Source organism: Drosophila pseudoobscura, chromosome 3 (genome assembly GCF_009870125.1).
Source record: "Drosophila pseudoobscura strain MV-25-SWS-2005 chromosome 3, UCI_Dpse_MV25, whole genome shotgun sequence".
In the NCBI taxonomy this organism is placed as follows: Eukaryota; Metazoa; Arthropoda; class Insecta; order Diptera; family Drosophilidae; genus Drosophila; species Drosophila pseudoobscura.
Window position 1 is genome coordinate 10234541 of NC_046680.1, and position 21719 is coordinate 10256259.

Below are 21719 nucleotides of genomic sequence, written 5' to 3' on the forward strand. Positions count from 1 at the left end.
GGCAAATGCATGCGTCGTTCCAGCCCCGAGCTGGCATTTGCACCCCACAGATACGCAGATCCACGGAACCCAATGGACCCACCAATGGTGGACCCACCACAAAATCAGTGAGTGCGTGCCTCTGGTCCGTGTCGGTGCATATGCGAATTCGAGGAGTCTGTTCTTAAGCAAATGTCCTGTGTGTACGTTAGGTGTGTTAGATGTTCGGGTACATACTCGTACACATATACCTAGTACATAGTACATACATACTTTCATTCTGAAAGGCTTTCAGTTCAAAAAAGAATGAAAAAAAACAAAAACAAAAAGAAAAAAAAATTCCATATACAAAACATGTGCATATCATTAGTGGAAAATAAATAACCAATTCATAATTATTAAAAACTCCTCTTTCGCGTCAAATCAAAGTTAATCAAATGAAATCACGACCGCAAATCTTTTCATGCAACCAAATGGGAGTGGAGTGGAGTGCATTGCAGTGCTCTTCGGCTTGCTTCTCTGAACGAAGAACCACCCATCGCAACGGTTTGTTTGTTAGTAACGCTATTATATCCTACGGTCAGAAATTGCATGGGTAGCAATGTGCATAAGTAGCAATAAAAGTTAATGGGTAATGTCGGTTAGGTTGATAGGCGCGCAATAGGATAGTTTTCCGTGATCGCCGCAAGACTTTATCTATAGCTTCATTGGGTTCTCGGATTCCCCTCAGTCCCAGACCCAGTCACAGTCATCGGCTCTGGCTCTGGCTCTTTCTCTCTCGCTATCTTTTCTCGTTTTTGCTTTTTCTATAGTGCAGTAGGGTGGACCTTAACAGTGGTGATACTTGATTGGTGAGTGGGTGAACCGACAAACAAACGAACTTGCATAAATATCACGTGATTGACACTAAACAAAACAGAAATGGTACACAGAAATGTTAGTGCATTTGTAGAATGAATACTTAAGACTCGTGGAGAGCCAAACACAGTGCGTTTTAGACGATTATCTGGTAACATATTGAAATCAGCCTTCGAATCACCAGAAAGATGATCCTGTTATCTAAGAGAATTAGTTGATTATCATATATTAATTGTCCACAAGCTGTCCTTGTGGAATTTCATGGGGTCTCCCATGCACAATCGAATTTCCCAGTACCAGTACCAGTAGCAGTACCAGATAATTTTAAGCCGATTTCAAACCAATTTATCACACGGGCTCTGTCCTCTGTCTTACTCCGTCTCCCTGTCCGGCTGTCTGTATCATTGACTCCAAAGCATGTCCTTCTTTCATAAAAGTACTATGAATCCTATCGTTAAATCGGAAGAACGTTTGAATTGTTTTCAAGATCCATATATCCCACAAATATTTATTTGTAGTCTGCGCTTAATGCGTTTTTTTTTTTAGCGATAATTTGGAGCTGGCTTGGGTGAGCAAAAACTGTTCTGGACAGAATTGATATGCAGAATGGACTTGGTACAGTACAGAACATAAACACACACACCCAGGATCATAAACATATTTGAATTGTGTATACCCACGGGTGTGTGCGCTGCAGATATGCAATTAAATGATACAAAAATACATGAAACATAAAATGAAAAACAAGGAAAAATTAAACAAACGAAAACAGAATAAATAAACACGTAAACGAAAAATAATAAATTATGTATTTATAAAAAGAAGGAAATTAAAAACGATAAAAGTAAACAAATTCAAATTTTCAGTTTGCATTTGCTTTTCTTCTTATATTCCATTAACTGAAGAAATCAAATTGGCATTTTGAGTGACATATATTTTGGTTTGGTTCGTACTTACCGTTTGCTAAAACGTGAGGAGAGTTTGGAAAAGAAGCTCATACGCCCCGGATGGGCGGAGTCGCCGGAGGCGCCACTTGTGCCCGAGTATTCCAGCGCCGTGTTGTTTCGAGCTCTGGTTTGACCTGTGGATAGCAACGATCATATCGGTTAGCAGCGATCATACTTGTGCAGCACACATCACACGGCACACAGACACAATCTACGAGCTGGATAATTCCTTATTCATACTGATGTACATATTGTACATTATAAGACAAGATCGTTACGATGTTTATATGTATGTACATTCTAGAACATAAATATGCCCCACATGTCGACACAAAGTGCACTGGGCAACCGTTCTCCCAGTGCACTTTGCACCATGGGACGCCAAATGGTAGTTAACATTAGTTTCTTTATTTCGGTTTTTTTTTTGTTTTTTTTAGTGTTTTTTTGGCTATTGCGGTAGCTGAATGTGGCAAACAAATGTCTCTGTTTCTATCTATCGTTGAACATTTTGTGTTGCTATGAATAGTTTTCCATTCGTATTTCCCAAACACACAAAGATATGTACAGGGGAGGCGGTATGGGTTAGGCAGTGGTCATTCGGGATAGGTTCAAGTACAGAAGGCATACGTGTTACAAACAAACGTGCATGGAAGAAGGTGTGTGTGCAACAGAACACGCAAATCATAAGCGATGTGGTGCGGTACTATACCGTACGATAACACAAATTAACACTTTAGCTAAATGGATCGATAGTCGATAGGAAACAAGATAATCGACTGAAAACTGAAACAAAAATCGATGCGCGTTTGGGTGTGGATATTGATATGGATATGGCTGTGGGTGTGGTTGTGGAGGTGCAGTGCGGGATTCAATCGGAATCGGATGCATAATGAGAAGAGTTATCGTTTTTGAACTATCGATAATCTTACGATTAGTCGATAGATTGCTATGCGGGTTTTAAGTAGCCTAGTTTTCGGTGGCTTGGGTTGGGTTGGGTTTGGTTTAGTAGTTGTGGATAAAATTAAATTATTATCATTAAAACTAATAAAAATAAGTGAACAGAAAACTCACCAGAGTGAAAGGTTGAACGTGATGGAACATTCCTTGGAAAGTGTCTGCTTGATTTAACAGCCGATGCCATTCTAAGTCGATCGAACAGACTATATATATGTACAAGTACAATACATATGTATGCACACATAGGTATGAATGGAAATCAAATCAGTTTCGAATCGGTTCGTCGGAGTACATTCAAATCCAATGAATCGCATTTCAGGGAACGAATATGTTTTTATCAGTATACAAATGTTGGTTTGGTTTGTTTCATTTTTGTTTTTGTTTTCCATAAAATATTTGTTTGTGTAATCGTTTGTACAAGAACCGTTCGAGGGTGAGTGTTTGAACGTATGGAATGAGTAATGGTGGTTGGATGAGTGTTTCGGGTGATGAATAAGGAAGGCGGCGCACATCATCGTCGATTCGGTTCGGTTGGGTTTTTGGAGTTTCGTTCCCATCCAGTGGCGATTGTGTCATCGATTTGACATCATTTATCGATTAATGGGGTTGGATTTTTATTTAATATCGATTCGGTTCAGTTCGATTTGGGTATTTGGCAATGGCGACATGTATGTAGGATGGCGGCAGGCGGGTGGGTGTTCAGAACAGCGCGAATCAAGCAGTTTGTTTGGTTTATGTGATAAATAGATGGCGATAACCAAAAGTTGATGGTTTTTGTATTTTTTGTATATATTGTATTATCAATCACGTCGTAGACATAAACAAAATGAAAAGAAAAAATAAAAATAGATCATGTAAATTTTTCAAGAAGACAAGCACTTAAAGATACGATTCTTATCAATAATACTGGATACTGGATACAAGAAATCCTGAATGAACATGAATATAGTAGTAGTATGCCATAATGCAGTACGTTGGAAAGCTGAGAGAGCAGGTACAATGTATGTACGTACGAGGAGGTGGCAGGGAACCGATTGTTCCAGTTTCTGATCTACATGAAAGCGTTTGATGACTCATGCTTACGAAGTTTGAGTGCTTCAGATGAAACAGACAGTACATTCGACAGTATTTATAGGGGACTCTCTGCATCCCATCTCTGATATTCGATTATTTCAGCTAACAGTAAGAGTTACAGTTTGAAGAAACTACGCATGAAATAGACACATCGAACATTGTAGATCGTACATTGGAGAGCATATAGTTAGTATGATCAGTCAGGTAGACAGGGTTACAACAGCAGCACAATAACAAACTATTTCAAATCGAGTATAAATCTGGGATATAAGCATTTAACAGTAACAGTAAATGAAAACGAAAACACACACACAATAATGGAGAAAATTCAATTTACGGGCGATGGTAGAGTCATTCGTGATAGACTGACGAAGACAGACATGCATGAGGAAACGGAAACAACAGAAATTATGAATTTATAGAAACGTATACGGATATTCGGATATTCCGCTTTTGCTGAGTGTTGAGCTGGCTCAGTGTTTGAACACTCCCAATGCGAATACGAAATACGAAAAACTATTCACTTGATCTGATCAGTCTCTTAAGGCTCGCAAAACAGATCGATATTCTACTCGGAAGGACCTCCAATTACTGGGCAAGTGTCGGGCAAGTGCAATTCCAATTAAGGTTTATAGAAGTAGTCGTATGTATGCCTTGACATCGCCGCGAATTGAATCTCGTTCAGATGAATGACAAATTATGCGAACAGATGCGAACATAAATTGGAAAAATAAAGCCAAATCCTACGCTAGTTGTATACACTTAATTATACATAGCATCTGTATCTGCATATCTTTATATGGAAAGAAGGGTCGCGATCGCTTACTGTACACCCAAACAACTTCAAAAATACAAATGATCATTCGTAGCTATTGAATATTACAATACAATCTAAAAAGCATATCAGCTTATACTCGTGTTCTCTAGGATTACTTGCAGTGTGTATGTGGAGACGCTCACGACCCTTGGTTAAATGAGGCACAATAAAAAATCTCTTAACGTAAGATTGGATATTCACTCACCAAATTTGTTCGATTTATTTCGATTCGATTCGAATCCAAATTGAATTCAATTCAAACCCAAAATGCATTATTCATTCATTGATGAATTTAGTTATTGTTGAATTGAATTGTTGAATTTTTGTTTTTTTTTTTTGTTCAGGTTTTCAATTTGCATTACGATTACGAACGAAAAGGTAGTAGTAGTAGTAGTAGAGTAATACAATATTTGGGCGAGCGTCGATAGGAAGGCGAAGAAGGTTGTTGCAGATTCAGATTCAGATTCGTAGGTGGTTCAGGTGGTTGGTGGTGTTATTTGTAGTTGCGGATATAGAACGCCACAGAGAATGGATGTACATATGTGGTAGTGTAGTAGTTATCAAATTAGACATTTTGTTTGTAAACAGACAATGTTTAAAATTGTAAAAAACATGAAAAGATAAGAGATTTACATTATTCAATTGATCAAATGGTAAGATCGATAAAAATACATCGAAAAATGGATACAAAACGAATAGAGAACCAAACGAGAAAAGGCCAATACTACAATACTAATAATAGGAGAGTCAATCAACAGTAATAATATTCAAACGAAATACTTTGAAATTATATATAGATATACAAACAGATATATATATATATATGGAGGCTAGATCCACATGATCATAGACCCCAGGGCGAGCTGTAGGTAGGTATCATTCCAATCCTAATCTGAAATATCTATAAGGAACCATGTGACAGACCATGGGTACTATTTGCGACAGCCGAGTCTCAGACAACACGCACAGCACGAATTATTTAATTCAATTTTGATTTTCGGTTTGAATATTGAGTGGTGAGAATTATTGGCAGCCTCTGGGATCCGGTTCGCTCTAATTGACTTGCTAATGGGTATTAATTTGCCGACAGAGGAAAAGGGAAACGATGAAAGTCACATCTAAATCAGACTAAATTATTGATTATGATTCGAGAATCTTTTTGAGGAATCGTATATAGCAGCGGTGGGCAGCAGTCCAATAACAAAGGGTAAAACAACAATTATCAGCGAAACTCATCATGCACACGACTTGTCATATAGGTTGATTGTTCGGGTGTACATGTAGAGTTCAGCATCATGTGGGAGCGGTTGGGAGCAAGAACAAGCCCACCGCTGTTTTATAGCAAACCGATTGCCTATCAATCGATCTATCTATCAACCCGCTAAGGTACTTTAACTCTGGGTATCTGGGTGGACTTTCTATGAATTTGCTAATTATTGTGGAAGAAGTGGATTACATCGGCTGTACATATGTATGCATGTAGATGAAGGTGTATATGTGGGTGCTTTCGGTATAGTTTTAATATACTGGAAACGACATCTATAGAGCGCTTGGCGACTGATATGGAAACTATGATATATGGAGGTGAGACGTCGAAATGAATGTCCAAATGCACAATAATTCTCCCAAAGAAATCAAATGGCAGCCAATCTTTGAAATGATAAGAAGTAATTGAGTTTCAAATAATCCGATAATCAAAGTAACAAAATGTTGTATACAGTTTTTGCGTTTTTTTGTTTGTTAATTAGACAAGTGTATACCTCGTTCCGAGCGGGTCATTCGAGACTGAGACGCATCCGTCTGTGGAGGGGCGAGGGCTCGATACAGACGCGCTTTTCGTATGACCTTTTCCAGCGGGAGCTGCCGATCCGCTGCTGGTTACGTGCATAGTGGTGGTAGAATCGTAATCGTAAATAGGTTGTAGGTATCGGTATGTATTGCTTGTGGTTTTGATTTGGTATTCTTACGATGGGTTAGGGTTTTCGATTTCGGTTTGAATGGAACCAAATGAAACGAACGGGAAATCAAAATTAAAACAGAATCACTTTTGAAGTGTGCTGTCTGCACGGCAACTAAAGAGAACAGAACTGAACTGTGCGTGACGGTATACAATTATGTTTCTATTGGGTTTTTTGTTTTTATGTTTTTTTTTCTTTTTGTGGAGTTGTCGCCAATTCCACGCCACTGTATGACCTCCTCTACGGCTCTGCACTCCTCTGGCCAATGCAGACTAAATGCTTTCTAGGCCGAGACGTTCCGAGGACGGAAACCGTGCACAAACCAAAGACAAAACTATAAAGGACAGGCTCCACGATCTAACGACGAACTGAACAACTAAATGTGCCTGCCAAAACGAGGGTATATATATATATGACAATGCAAACAATAACCGGGATTCGAAACAGCAGTAAGGAAAACTAATGCAGCATAAGAAAACAAGACACTACTGCCGCCCAGGACAACGAGCAACGGCCAACGGGTGGTATAGTTGGCAAGTTCCGGTCTCACGTACTTTGTCTCTGCAGGGATAACGTTGGTCTTCTCCGTCGACGAGGTCTTCTCGTAGAGCGTGGTGGAGCGGCGTGGAATGATGCCACTGGTGCCGCTCACCGTGCGATTGCCGTTCGTCGGATCATACTTCGTTGCCGTACGCGGCTTGGCGGGACTGTTCAGCGCTGCAAGCAGATTAAAGATGGATGGTTAGATGGATGTCCGTCTGTCCCTATTATGCTTTAGGCATAATAATCCTCATACTTGTGTCTGTCGTGGTGAGCATCTTTTGGGTGGCCGAAGCTGGTCTCTGGCTCTGTGCTGCCAAGCGCGCCGTGTTCTCCTTAATCGTGGCCGAGTCGATGGTATTCTGGCGCTTGAAATTGCTGCCACTGCAATGGGAAATGATACAATTTCAAGCAATTGGCGAGGCCATCATTTGCATATGCCACTTACACTGATGCTCGATCCGCCGCTGTTCCTGCAGCGTTGTAGTTGTTGCTTGGGTTGACCGCACCCACAGCCCCCGCCGCGGCCGCCACAGTTACGGCTGCATTTGCCGGTCCGGTGCCTGCGATGAGAAAGATCGGATGTTCTGATTAGCATGGGTCGCTTTAAATACGATAAATGGTTAGTCCCTTTACGGGACTTACGCAATGTTTCCGCACCAGACGAGGCCCGACGACTAGGCTTAGTGCTAGACGCTGATATGCTCCTGTGGACCCCTCTATGTGTTGGACTCTGCACGCCCGCGCTGCCCGCGTTGCCGCCCGCATCATTGCCAGAGATGTTGCGCAGTGAGAGTGAGGAGCCCGACCGCGATCCGTCACTTTCCGGCTGCATTGGAGGCCATTGGGAGACAAGGAATGAGAAAGAATGAGACGAGATGAAAAGGCAAGGGAATGCCGCCACACTTACGTCTGTGCTCTTGCGTCCCAGCAGCAAATACGTTGCAAACACATCATCGTAGCGCACCTGCGAGAGCGAGTTTTCGATCTCTAGTCGGTTGTAGCCCATCGCGACAAGAGCTTCTGTGCATCGCGCGAAAGGACAAACAGGAGAAGGTGTGAGTAGGGTTTGATGATCAATGGATTATTGTGGAATAATGAATTACATTCAGATATCGCATGCAAAATATCATTACGTTTACATTATATTTGGGGGCTAGGAGCTCCCATACCACAGCCACGATCTGATCTGAACTCTCATGCCGAGAGTGGAGAGCATTTGGGGAGCGTGTAGCATGGGGCGCACCAGCCATAGATTGTATGTATGTAAGTGTAGCCATGCAGCGAGCAAAACAAACGGTATTTAGCTATGGATCATCACCAGACCAGATTTATATTCGGCTTGCAGCAGACCCCAAACCGGACTCAATATTCAGAGCTTTGCACTTGGTGTGGAACGCCTCGACTCGCATTGAAAGAAGACCACGTCAGTTCTCACTTCTCGGAGAAATCAATTTATTTCCCATATTTATACACCGAAAAACATTTACTACAGATTGTACAGAAGATGCGTTAAAAGAAAACGAAAAACGAGAAAGAAAAACCAAAGAAAAGGATAAAACCAATTTCGTGTCAATATTCAACACTTTCCGTTCTCTTGAGCTCGTTTGGCATTCGCCTCCTCCCGGTCGGTCTGTTGGAGCAGAGGCAGAGGCAGAGGCAGAGGGAGGCAAGAACAAGTGGGAAATAGAACAGAGATGAATTGGGATTAATGCGTGGGGCTGTCTGCTGTGGCGTAGATAGCCACGCTATGTGTTTCTCCAAACGGGATTGCATACATTTTGGGGTGGTTTCCGTTCGTCGATCAGAAAATTCACCATCAACATCAAGTTGTAGGCACTACGGCGAATCGAGAGCGAACCTTTGACACCGGTTTGTGGTCCCGCAGCTTTGTGAGTGAGAATTTACAAAACGAAAATCAAGATCGAGGAGGCGTCACTTGGCATCCTCCCATCGCTTTGCCAGAGCCAACACACCTCAGGGGCTCTGGTGCCGCAATGGGGGGATTCACATCCGTGAATCGATTACAAACTACCAAATTATAAAACCGAAACACAACAACAGTTGGGTAAAGATATTAGTAATATTACATTGCAGATACATTGATAAGAGAGTATAACAGAAGATAAATTGGCAGGCAAAAGGCAAAACTCGACTCCACACATACACAAATCGTTAATAGTATTAGTAATGAATTTCGTATACAGTACCCGTCTTACCTATCCTCTTGGGATCGGCTAAATCGGCTTTCGGCTCAATATACGGCTTGAGCTCGTCGTCCTCAAACCCCATATTCATCCACTTGTCGCCCATGATTGTCTCCAGACTAGCACGCTTTGCGGGGTTCAGTACTAAAAATTTGCGTAGCAAATTCTCACAATCCGTCGACATATAGAAGGGGATTCTGCAAAGATCCAAGCATAGCCTCTATAAAAACTGATACACCTAAATTTCGTATCCCATCAAGTACCTATATTTGCCTCTGAGTACACGCTCGCGCAGCTCCCTTAATGTAGAGCCGTCGAAGGGCAGGGAACCGCTCACCAACGTATACAAGATGACGCCCAGCGACCACACGTCCACCTCGGGGCCATCGTACTTCTTGCCCTGGAATAGCTCTGGGGCCGCATACGGTGGACTGCCGCAGAACGTGTCCAGTTTTGAGCCGGGCGTGAACTCGTTAGAGAACCCAAAGTCAGCTATCTTTATGTTCAACTCGCTGTCCAGCAAGAGGTTCTCCGCTTTTAAGTCCCTGTTGAATATGAGAATGTTGCACACAATACAGTTCAAATGCATTCTAATGGCCCAGACGACGCATACCTGTGTATAATTCTCTTTTGATGACAGTATTGCACAGCTGAAACGATTTGCCGAAACTTAACGCGAGCCTCCTTCTCCTTCATGCGTCCGTGTAGTACCAGATAGTCAAACACCTCGCCCCCCGACGCATACTCCATGATCAGATACAGGGTCTTCTCCGTTTCGATCACTTGAAACAGTTTAACAATGTTGGGGTGGTCGAGCATCTTCATTATCCTAACCTGTGTGCCAGAGAAATCCATTAGCTCCATCATTGAGGACTTTACAACAAGGACAACAAACCTCTCTGAAGAGTTTCTGAAGTGACCCAGGATTGAGTTGGGTCTTGTCAATTATCTTAATGGCCACCTCCTTGCCGGTTGGCAAATGCTTGGCCAGCTTCACCTTGGCAAAGTTGCCCTTGCCGATCGTCTTGATCAGCTTGTATTTGCCGATGTGCTCCTCGGTGGCGCGCCATCGCATCGGAGCACTGCTCCGCATCTGCATGTTCGGGGAACCCTGGAAGAGGATTAGGGATGGATTAGTTCAACTGTCTCTCTCTTTCTGTATACGGGGGAGAAATATTTAAAGATCTGTTACCCCCCGCTAGCGTCTCAGTGAATGAGGCTTGGTTTGGTACGAAGGAAGGGGCTTGCAAGATTGCTTCAGTGGTTTCGGGTGGTCGGTCGGAAGGCTTGGCTTATAGAGAGAGGGTTTTACCTGTGCAACATGGTTGCTGTACACGTTGCTGCGGTTCACCACCGCGTTAGGTGCCGGAGGAGTTGTGCGATGGTGTCCCACAGCTGGGGCAGTCGCCACAGATGCAGACCCCGAGCTCGAGCCAGATGTGGAGCGCGGATCCACGCTTGATCGGCCCGTGTGAGAGCTGGGTACAGCTTCGGTTCGGATCGAGTTGTACGGCGGAATCGGCGCAACAATGGGCCGCTCCGAGCGCCGCTTGGAGCTGGAGCTGGCACTGCTCCCAGACCCAGCAGCCCCGCCTGATGCCGCATGACGATGCGACTTTTGTGCCAGGAGCGCTTCGAACTGGCGCAAGTTCTCCTCCCGCCGCTTGGACGACGATATCGTGGTGGCAGTCAGCTTGGACGAAGTGATACCATCCACAACGCTGTTGCTGCTGCCTCCACGACTTGTCGTTGTCCTGACGGCCGGCGTGGGTGCCGTCCCAGCTGGTCTCCAGGCCGGAGCCGGTTGCTTTTCGTCCGGGTGCTGGTGCTTCTGTTTGAGCGTGGCGCGCATTGCCAGCACTGTGTCCGTGTTCTTGGTGTCCGAAGCAGTGCGCGCCAGCTTGTTCTTGACGGCACCAGAGCCGCCAGAGGCGACAGCCGTGTTCTTAGAATAGGCTCCAATGGAGTTTCGGCCGTCGCTACCCCGCTGAAACTCGGAGAGCATCAGCTCATTGCTGTCATTAAGCTCGGCACGCCGTCCACCAAGGTACTGGAAGTCGTTCTCCGAGGACATGTCACTGATGCCCGGCCGTAGGAGGTTCTCCGTCTCGCCGTACCGCTTGCTCTGCTTGCGCATGATCTCCATCTTCATGACGTCCATCGAGGACTGCGACTGCTGTTGGTGCTGCTGCTGCTTGAAGCTCTCCTCGACGTTGTGGATGTGCTTCTCTATGGAGCCCAGGGCGAAGGTAACTCCCACGTCGTCCTCGGCAGTCATCAGTGTGCGCGGCGGCTTCTGTCGCTCCTTGGGCTGTGGGTGCAGGGTCGGCATGGCGGAGACGGCCACACGTGGCAGAGGCGGCTTCGCCTCACGGCGCCGCAGCTCCACCGAACCCCCGTCCCCGTTGTTGTCGTCGTGCAGCAGCTGGGCGCTGCCATCGAGATCGGGTTCGAGATCCTTGTGGCTGGGACCAGCGGTAGTCCTCAGCGAGCTGGCAAGTAGTGTTCTCTCGCGTTCCGGCAAGATTTCGCTGCTTTGGTTGTTGTTATTATTGTTGTTGGAGGTGGTGGTGCTATCAGGGAGGGGTACGGTCAGCTTGGGCGGCGCCGGTGCCGCCCCCTTGCGTGCTGCATAGAGGCGGACACTCTTCCGGGTGGTATCGCCGCGGTTTAAGTCAGGTGTTTCCATTATGCTTTTGCCGCTGGTGCTGCTGGTTTTCTATTCTCCAAAGGTAGCTCCACTTGTAGCTTTACCTGCTGCTTCGCTGCTTTGTGTTTTTGTCGTCTTCTATGCGAGTGTGCGGTGCACTCCACACATGTATGTAAGTACTTGTCGGAGAGATCGCGACTTTTTCTCTTTTGTAGCTATTGTTCTTTAACGTCGGCTGGCCACACTTGCTTTTGTTACACTGTAAGTTTAGATGGTTTTTGGGGGTGGGGTTGGGGATGGGTGAGATTATTTTCTTTGCTTTCGGCACGCTGCTGCACCTGTGTGGGTGTCTTCTTTGTTTGGATGTGTGTGTGGCTGACATTTTAAAGAGTTTTTCGCTTGAGAACATTGGCTTTTTGCTTCCTATTTAATTACTTCACTTTACTTTTTTACTTATACTCCAATTTACACCTGTGTGCGTGTCTGTGTCTTTGTGTGTGTGGGTCTTTACAGTTGCTTTCTAAATGTTGATCGGCAAACGGGAACAAATTTAGAGTCGTCTTTGTTTGTTTTGTCGCCTGGCCACACACACACACACACACACACACACACGCACACACAAACGTGTCGCAGTTGAGGCGCATTTAAACCTCGAAAATGAATTAACTTCCATCCGTACATATGTATATATCTAATGTGCACAACAAAAAAAAAAATCTGCTGCGAGCGTAATATTTACGACAAAAGGCGGACAAGAGCTAATCTGTCTACCCGGTGACACTGAAATAAACACAAGCTACATACGTGCCAGAAAGAAATGGCTATAGTTGTATTAGTGGAGAGAGCGAGAAGGAGCTAGAGAGAGGGACAGAGAGAGAAACACCTACATAGACGCTTCAGCCAACGCACACACCTGCGCCGTAAGCTGTTACCTGTGCGAGTGTGTGTGTGTGTATGTTGGCTTTTCGTTTCTCTCACTCACTCTCTCTCGCTCTCTCTCTTTCTGTGGGAGCCCAGCTGAGATGCTCTCAGCTCCAATGTGTGTGTCACCCTCCCCTCCCCCTCCCCGTCTCCAACACAATCTCTCCCTCTGCCACTGCTGTTTCGTTCCAAGCTCTCTTTTTCGCTTTATGATTCATTTGCCTGAACGCTATTCTTTCTATTTGGTTCGTTGTTGCTTTAATTACTGTCCAAATAGTTGCAATGCCTGGTATCTATCTATCTATCTATGTAACAATGTACAAGTATCTAAAAATCGTTTGTTCGTTAGCTTCTTTTTGGTTCAGTGAGCAGCTGAAAAGCTCCAATGCACACACACACACACACAGACACAACCAACACCAATGTAGCTTTTACACCAACACCAACTAACAGGCAAAGAGTCGAAAGCAAATGAACTACTTTTTAGACAATTAAGCCGACTTTTTTCACTGCTTTATAACAGTTAGGTTTTATATTTAGATATCTCTTTATATTTCTCCCCTTATTTGGGAGGAGAGTATCACTTTTTCGCACAAATCCCGTTTTCGTTCTTTATTCGCGCAGTTATCTTATCAGTCACACACGCGGGGCTTTCGAAAGTTCTTTCGCATTTGCATTTACCCAGCGGAGAGGGGTAGCAGTAATGCTATATTTTAGATTTATTTGTCTTTATTAACGGCCATCCGTCCCTTCCGTCCGTTCGAGTGTTACTATGACGTAAACGCGCCGCCAGCCACAGAGCCAACTACTCGTACAATCAACAGGCGGCAGCGGACAGCAGACAGCAGAGGAGCAGAACACATCAACGAAAACCGACAACCGACAACGACAGCTCAGCAGCCAAGAGCCAAGAGCAATAGCCACTTTAGCCACACGAACCAACAGCAGCAACTGGAGTGCGAGTGAGCGAGCGAGTGCGAGTACTCCAAAGCAAAGGCAGAGGTATCGTAGAATGGCGGCCGTGCCGAGGCAGAGACGTCGGCCTTAATACACACTCAAACGAATGGATTCGGTGGGCTGCTCTCTCTCTCTCTCTCTCTACGAACACACACGCGCACACACACAGACTTATAAGAGGCCCCCCCCATCATTCCCCCAAAAAAGTATCTCGACAGAGAGCCCCGTTTTAGAGCGCTGATTTATGAATGTGTGTGGTTATGAGCGAGCGTGAATGCATGCTTGCATGTGGTCATGTGTATGTGCGTGCAGCTGATATCACCTGAGCGTAGCGCAGAGCAGAGACCGTTTGCTAGCAGAGAAAGAGAGAGCGATTGCTGAGAGCTGTTTTCAACGAATTCGAGTCTCGGTCTCGGTCTGGAGCTCCTCCAATGATTGACGCAAATCTTCGTGTTATGCAAATGGTTGCTGCTCAGCCTGATCTGATCTAACACGCTCATGCAACCTGCTGTTCAATGTCTATAGGGATGGATGATCATGATCCCAACCACATGACTGCCTACCACCCCAGATTGTGGACTGAAACCAATTGGATTGGGTCAAATGACCCAGTTAAGAAATATGTCCTATAAAAGCTCGAAATTTGAGTTTTGGCATCAGATAGGAAAGACCACTCCGGTTCGGATCATCCACTAAATTCCTGCTTTGACTATCTTGTTTACTTCCAATTTAGTTCATATCAAACAAGGGAAAAACGCTCGCGAAACGCTCACCGAAACTTGAGATACTCTTGTAAGTCGATATTGTTTTGATCTTATCGATAAGATCTGGAGAAATACTGTAAGTGGTACCTTCTCTGGCTTGCACAATTCTGGCAATAACCATAATACCTTCCGTAAAATGATATATGGAATGGAAAAGGTAAACATAAGAGAGCCAGAGAACCGAGAAATGAGTTCTACAAATGCAGTAAAACTCCATAGTTCAAATTCCTCAAGAATACTTTCAACAGTCGTGTGTACATATGTGCGAGATTTCATTTGAAAGAAATTGGATAGCAGAAAACTGTTTCCTTACAGTTTCGTCGTTACGGGAATTTCTGTTAATTAACAAGCCACAAGTGCAGCCTGCTATGCTTTAGTCTACTCGTATCTATGTAGTATCGCACACATGTTTATATTAATTAAGGCAATTGAATAACTTGCCTCTTAGTCCCCATTAAACTGGGAACACAACATTCAACCCTAGGAAGCAGCTTAGACCCTATAATCTATACAGATCTAAGGAGATCCTAGAGGATAGTCGAGGATTCGATTAATGTCAGACATGGGATCATATCTAGAATTTGTGATCGTATGACCTACGATAATTTATTGAGCCCACTAAAAGCTGCTACCCAGCCACCACTCTAATCAATATAATTTAGTCTCCAATATCAGCTCCATTGAAAACCCGGTCAAGGTCAAGTGTGCAATTAGCAAAAACAAAAGGTAATTTCCGCTCGGATTATTGGGTAAGGAGGAATCTAATGTGGGGAGGGAAACAAAATATCTGAAATAAAACAAAAGCCATAATCAAAATAATGGAAATGTTAGTAAACCAAATCGAAAATCATTTCAATTTGTTGCACGAACACACACCAACCAAAACCGATAAAGTCACAGAAAGTTTCTTATATGTGGACGAAAACAGCGACAAAAAAGTGGCGATTGCGATAAGATTGAATGAACGTAACGACAGGGCAGGGGTAGGGGTAGGGCAGGTGACAATTTTCGTTAATGAAATGCTGTGCGTGGAGGAGAATGGATGGATTGCTCATTGGGGACAAGATCACAACAAATTTAATTCCGTAATAAGAAGAACGCGCCCATCAATCAGAAACTTAAAACTAATTAAACCCCAATCAGATCATCCCCATCCCTCGGGAAACCCAGACTCTGCGTATACATACCCTCGAGGCGCGTGCCTTGTCACTGGAAGATGTGTTATCCTTGGCCTTTGGACGCTCCGCCTTGCTGGTGGCCACAATGGGCAGTCCACCGTTCTCAATCATTGTCACCACAATCTTGTTGTTCCGGCTGCCCAACGGTCCCCCACCGGAGGAGGTGCCGTACCAGGCGTTGCCCTGCTTAGAGCTTGCACCCGCTGCCGTGGTCGCCGCAATGTTCTTCTGTCGCATGGCGTTCGAGAGTCGCTGCTTCCGGTCCAGGCGGGCCTCATCCTTGTCCTTCTGCAGCTTGGCAATGGTGGCAGGAGTATGGCTCTTGGAGCGCTTGAGAAACTTCATCAGCTGGCTCTTCACATTGGTGGCTGCGCTGGCACTGGTGGCATCGGGGCCGCCCATGTCCTCGGCCCGGGAGGAGCGACGCGAGATCTGCGCCTTGGTGGGCACCTCGAGGCGCCGGAACACCCCATCCGCCATGCGGACAAAGCAGCCCTCGGACATTTTGTGGAATGAGTCCGAGGGCAGTTTGTGGAACTCTCCGTTGGGGCCGCGGAAGTAACAGTGGTCCGTCCGGTGGTATCCGTCGCCTACAATGTAGAACTCGTTGCGGTTCTCTTTGGGAGCAGCCACCGACTCCGCGGCCAGGTCGTCAGTCTTGGCACTACGGTCCACCGGCACCTGGAAGGCCATCAGGTTGGTGCTGCTGCTGGCCGCCTCTCCAGGTTGCGGCACTACCGACCCGTTGATATCCTCCACTCCTCCTTGGGCGGCACTCGACGAGGCAGCCGGCTGGAGGGGCTTCAGCTCGCTGATCGTCACTGGCCGGCGCTGGGGATCGCCCATGTTCTTGCGCATAATGCTGCCATTGCGCAGCAGGGAGTCGCGCAAGAGGGAGAGCTCGTCCTTGCGTAACGGCTGCACCAGTGTTGAGTAATGTTTCGACGATGTGGACTTGCGGCCCGATGTTCGGCGGTTGCCAAATTGTGATGTTGCGCCGCCAGTGCCGGTGGCGGTGACGGGGGCGAGGAGCTCCTCTTTATTGTTGTTATTGTGGCTGCTCGAGTGGGTCTGGCGGTGACTCGAGGTCTGGCCCATGATGGGAGCTTGGTTTCTTTGTTAGCCAACTGATTCTCGAAGGTATGGTCTGGTCTGCTGAATGGATGTTTACGGCTTACGGATGATCGCAGTCGTTTGTTGTTGCAGTTTTTGTCCCAATTCCAATGAAACAGTGACACATATTCCTCTTCCCGGAGATGCAATGTCCACCAAACAGTAATAGTATTCCGTGTGTCAGCATTGAGAGCCCTTTTCCAGATTTTTTTTATATTTATACTATAGTTGGGGTATTGTACATATACACGAAGTGGATATATGCACGAGTATTGTGTTGTATTGTATTGTATGATAAATTTGTTCGTCGGTATGGCACAATCACGAGGCGGTCGTAGCTTTGTCGCTGCGACTTTTCAAAAGTTCATCTTGTTTAAATTCTATTAGAGGATTAACAGCACAAATAAATGAGAATTGAAGCGAGTCTCAGTTCCAGTCGTAGTCCCATTCCCATTCACAGTCACAGTCACAGTAACCAGTAACAGCTATAGTCACAGCAAAATAATCTGGTCTTTATTATTCCTGTCTGATCCGCCTCTTATATACGAGTGTATGCACATTCTATTTACATATGTATGTATCTAGATTACCTTCCTGTATACCAGAGCAAAGAGAGAGAGGGCAAAGCGTAAAAGATAGAAGGGGAGGGGGAGCTGCTTGCTCTTATCAGTTATCGCACTTTACATATCCGTATCTGTGTGTACAAGACGCATTCTTGATAATTTCCACTGTCGCCTAAATACGATCCACACGGCAGCAGAAGCAGCTTCAATGTCTAGTGTGGATCGTAAGCCTCGGCACGCCCGAACCGAAGGCGAAAACGTAGATGCAGAGAGTAGATGACCAACAACAACAAACTACTGTCATACTGGCGAACGCGGAGACACAGAGAGGGAGAGAGACAGCGAGACAACGATGAAGCCCCACACGTTGGGGGTAAAAGCTATTTTTGTTGTTTCCCCCCCTCCGTACCCTTCTCTATCTATCACTGTATCTTGCTGCTGCTGCTGCTGCTTCTGCTAGTTACCTCGTTTACGTTGTTTTTAAAGCGTTACTTGTTCCGACACACACATACACACACACACTAGCTTTCCGCTGTTGTCTGTATCTCTCTCTCTCTCGCTCTCTCTCTCTGTCGCAGCACTGTATGTGTTTCTGTGTGTAGGAATTTGTTCATACATATTTCATTTTCATTCCGCTTTCGTTCTTTTAGCTTGCTCTCTGACTCTTGCTTTTGCTCTTGCTCTCCCTCTTGCTTGTTGCACCATGCCACTTTTTTATACTTTATAATTAAATTAACTTATCATCCCAATTGGCTTTTCTTATTGAATCTGCGGCAATGAAGTGGCTGTAAAGCTACTTTCTAGCTGAATATACTCATTCCTCTGGAATTGTTGCTTGTTATTGCCCTGTTGGTTTTTTTGCTCTGCTCTAATCTCTTTCTCTCTCGCACACACGCACGCACACACACACACTGGCATACATTTAAAATTTATAAATTAAACACTATTTAACCGAATTTATTTTTAAACAAGTCCGCACGTGCGTGTGTGTATTTGTGACGGCCCACCCTCAATCCCACCCTCTCCTTGCCGCTGTCCTGTTGCCCTTGATGTCATTTCAAGCCCCTGTCCGGCACAGTCGTAATACCTATTGTAGTTATGTATATATGTATGTAGCTCTACCGCGGATGCTGTCGGATTACTCCTGCCACTTGGGGGAGATCGCTGACTAACTGCGCAGCCACTAACCGGAGAGCGCAGGCTGCTGCGTTTCGTTTTTATTTTTATTTTTTTTTGCAATATTTTTTTGACGTAACGCCCGCCGTTACCCTTGTGCTCGGCGCGATAACAGTCACAATGGCAAACGCGTAGAGTCGAATAATATAATGCAAAAAAGTTCCAGTCAAATCATCGCTGGGCGATAACCACAACGATATCGTTGGATCGTCGTCGGGGAAGGCAGCGACGATACGCGACGGATAATAACAACAAAGACGACGCGGCGCGGCGCGACAACAGTGACCACACGATTGAAGTGGAACTTAATACTAAAACAAGCTTTCGACCATCGCTTGTATCTGTGGCCTGGCCTGTGGTTGTGGAGGCGACTCGACTGTCTGTTGCTCGTACTGTTATTATTGTGGCGAGCTTCGGGCTTGTTTGTGTTTCGCAAAAGTTCTGCAGCGGGGCTTACTCAGAGCGGCTGTTCGTTCGTCCAATGTGCAAAGACAGCCACGACACACCCTACACATACACACACGCACAGTCTTCGGAGACGGACGCAGGTAAACTGCAGGTGATTCACAACGCAAACGTGTGTGTCGTATGCTCACGCATACACTGCTATTAATGCGAGTATAAGATATTCGTAGCAGAGATAGAGAAAGAGAGAGTGATAGCGAAACCAAGAGAGAGGAAGCTTTGGCATGCTTCACACGGATCTTCAGCATAAGTTTGGCTTGGCTTCCATACAAGAGCGGATTGGAACTTGCGAAAGCTTTGTTGCAATCGAAAAATGTGAATGCCAAAGGAACGGATGGATTCTAGTTTTTCACGAACCCACACCACCTATCGCGTATCGTCATCGAAAAAGTCAGCTTGTTAAGCTTATTTATTCGCATGTATCTACGTATGTATGTATGTATGTGTTGTGTGTGGTCGTGTTGGATAAAGCACATCAAATGGATATCAAAACAGTTACAAATTTGTGCTGCTCTCTGAGAGTGCCGTAGATCGAAGTGTAAGAAGCTTTGCCTTCGATACAGCTGACGATTTGAATACAGCAAATGTGGTTCTTGAATGGACGAGGTGTGCATTTTTTTTATTGACTCACTTGTTATATTTTCCGAGTATTCCATTGCGAATCTAACTCAAAGTGGTTTAAAAATTGTTTGCTCTGCGATTTAATTTGCAATTAGCAAGTCTACATATTGTACAAACAATCTTTTATATATGGATATTTATTAACTTATGTACATATGTCTATTTACAGCTGCGGCTCCACCTGGCTATTGATCTCACAGTTGCCTTTCCATTAGCAGCGAGGGAACCTACACCCTGCACATTCGTAAACATTTTGAATCTTTGCAAAATTTCAATTTGAAACTTGAAGAGGTTCTACTGCAGTTGCTCAACGCTATTGGATATTAACCAACACTGTTCTTCAATTTTTTTTATTTGAAGCTAGTTTTTTATGTCTGTTAACATTTAATTATTCCAAACACTTTTCTGCTTAATTTGTAATCCTTCCCAGCACTGTCAGTGAGATTGGTACTAAATTCTCAATACTCTAATATTATATAGTTGTCAAGAAACAGTGAAAATAATCCCAGTGCATTTAAATTCCCATTTCCCAGTATTTTAATTTTGAAGAGCTTGTTAATGCAGCTGAAATATGATTATAGGACACCAGAGAACATACACGAGTACTATTTGGTAATGAGTTCACAAGGGCCTCCCACAATGGACCCGTACAGCAGACAGTTTTTCCCAATCTGTGCCGAATGTTCCATGATACATTCACAAATGACTAAAACCGACAAACCCAATAGATTGTTCTACTCATACAAGTAGGTAAGATATATTCCGCCTCCCAACGAGAGTACAGGACATTTGACTTGTAATAAGTCAATTCGACACTACAGGGAATGACCCAAGCCAACGATACTCTGAGTAACAGGGAGAAGGTCGAACGAGTAGATGGATTCTGGATGCTAGTGAACATGTGTAGTTCTGGACGGGTAACAGATACAGCTAAAGCCACAGAAAGATACGCAGATCAATTGGGGACGGGACTCACCTTGGCGGATGCGGTTCGCTGCTTGATGGCAGAGGCGTGAGCAGAGTGTGTGCTGAGAACGTTCTTGTTGACGGAGGAAGGCACGGCCGAACCCACGCCGGTGCCTGAGTTGTGGTGGTGGTGGTGGTTGATCGCGGAGGCCGCCACAGTGGCGTTATTGCTTGAGAGTCTGGCACCGTCCGTAGTCATGTTGTTGGCCACGTGATGGTGGTGCTGATGGCTGTGCTGGTGCGAGTGGTTTGTATTTGCCGTGGTCGATACAGCGGACACCGACACAGGCACGGGAGCTGGCGTGGATGTCACCGAGCCTGGTGCGGGGCTGGCCGGGACTGTGGGCGTGGGCGCAGCCGCAGGGCTGTTGCTGCTTGCCGCATTCGAGGACGTTACGATGGGCATCACCGTCGTGTTGGCTACAGAGGTTGTCGTTGGTGGCAGTGAAACAATGTTGGCATTGGCAGAATCATGCTGTTGCTGCTGATCCTTGACAGAATGCGATGATGTGCTGATCGAGTTGGTGGCGTAGGTGGTTGTGCTTGAGGCGGCCGCCAGGGGAGGCGTCGCAGTGGCACTCGACGTGGTGGTCGATGGCGCGGCAACGGTGCTTGCGGTTCCATTTGAAACGCTCTCGGCTGGCAGGGCTTCAGGAACTGGCTGCAGTGTGGTTCGCATTGCTGTAGACATATTTCTACCAAATCCAAATTGCCTATGGCTCAGTAATGAGTAATCTTGAGGTCCGTGCAGGTCCTGCTGGGTTTGGTATGTCCACAACGATCGTGAGATTCAATCGGGCGTCTCGTCTCTCCTGCCCCTACCTCGGAACTGCACTTGAGTACTTGCCGGTGAGTCTATATTGTTTCTCCTCCTAAAGTTATCCTAATGCCAGGCGGTTCCTGTCATCCGTGGAGCTACTTAACATCTGCAAATACAGTGGGGATACAAAAATACATTAATTTCATTGCAAATCAAAGTTAGGCTTATAACAATCCATTATTGATTGC

General features: G+C 45.3%; 1 protein-coding gene and 2 long non-coding RNA genes across 27 annotated transcripts in view; 1 reads left to right on the plus strand and 2 right to left on the minus strand.

Annotated features, from left to right (window-relative positions):
- LOC6898374 (MAP/microtubule affinity-regulating kinase 3-like) overlaps positions 1–21719 on the minus strand; it is a 28805-nt gene that overhangs the window by 3797 nt on the left and 3289 nt on the right. The window contains exons 1-14 of one of the 25 annotated variants that reach the window (XM_033378171.1): positions 18606–18947; positions 15817–17300; positions 10233–10448; positions 9951–10171; positions 9601–9882; positions 9341–9534; positions 8041–8153; positions 7776–7959; positions 7579–7693; positions 7387–7514; positions 7145–7307; positions 6393–6506; positions 2856–2944; positions 1795–1918 (exon numbers count right to left, since the gene is read on the minus strand). In XM_033378171.1, coding sequence (XP_033234062.1) covers positions 1795–1918; positions 2856–2944; positions 6393–6506; positions 7145–7307; positions 7387–7514; positions 7579–7693; positions 7776–7959; positions 8041–8153; positions 9341–9534; positions 9601–9882; positions 9951–10171; positions 10233–10448; positions 15817–16905 — 3032 coding nt within the window. In that variant the 5' untranslated portion in view covers positions 16906–17300; positions 18606–18947. Of the gene's footprint in view, positions 1–1794; positions 1919–2855; positions 2945–6392; positions 6507–7144; positions 7308–7386; positions 7515–7578; positions 7694–7775; positions 7960–8040; positions 8154–8557; positions 8764–8908; positions 9019–9340; positions 9535–9600; positions 9883–9950; positions 10172–10232; positions 10449–10649; positions 12247–13388; positions 15417–15816; positions 17301–18570; positions 18999–20721; positions 21638–21719 lie in introns of those variants that run through there. The other 24 variants (XM_033378170.1, XM_015184134.2, XM_033378158.1 and 21 more) reach the window with 24 other exon arrangements.
- LOC117183625 (uncharacterized) lies at positions 3153–6386 on the minus strand. The gene is made up of 2 exons (XR_004468751.1): positions 4838–6386; positions 3153–4779 (listed from the first exon to the last, which is right to left on the minus strand). It is a non-coding gene; the product is annotated as an uncharacterized lncRNA (long non-coding RNA).
- LOC117183624 (uncharacterized) lies at positions 19046–20338 on the plus strand. Its single transcript, XR_004468750.1, has 2 exons — positions 19046–19730; positions 19915–20338. It is a non-coding gene; the product is annotated as an uncharacterized lncRNA (long non-coding RNA).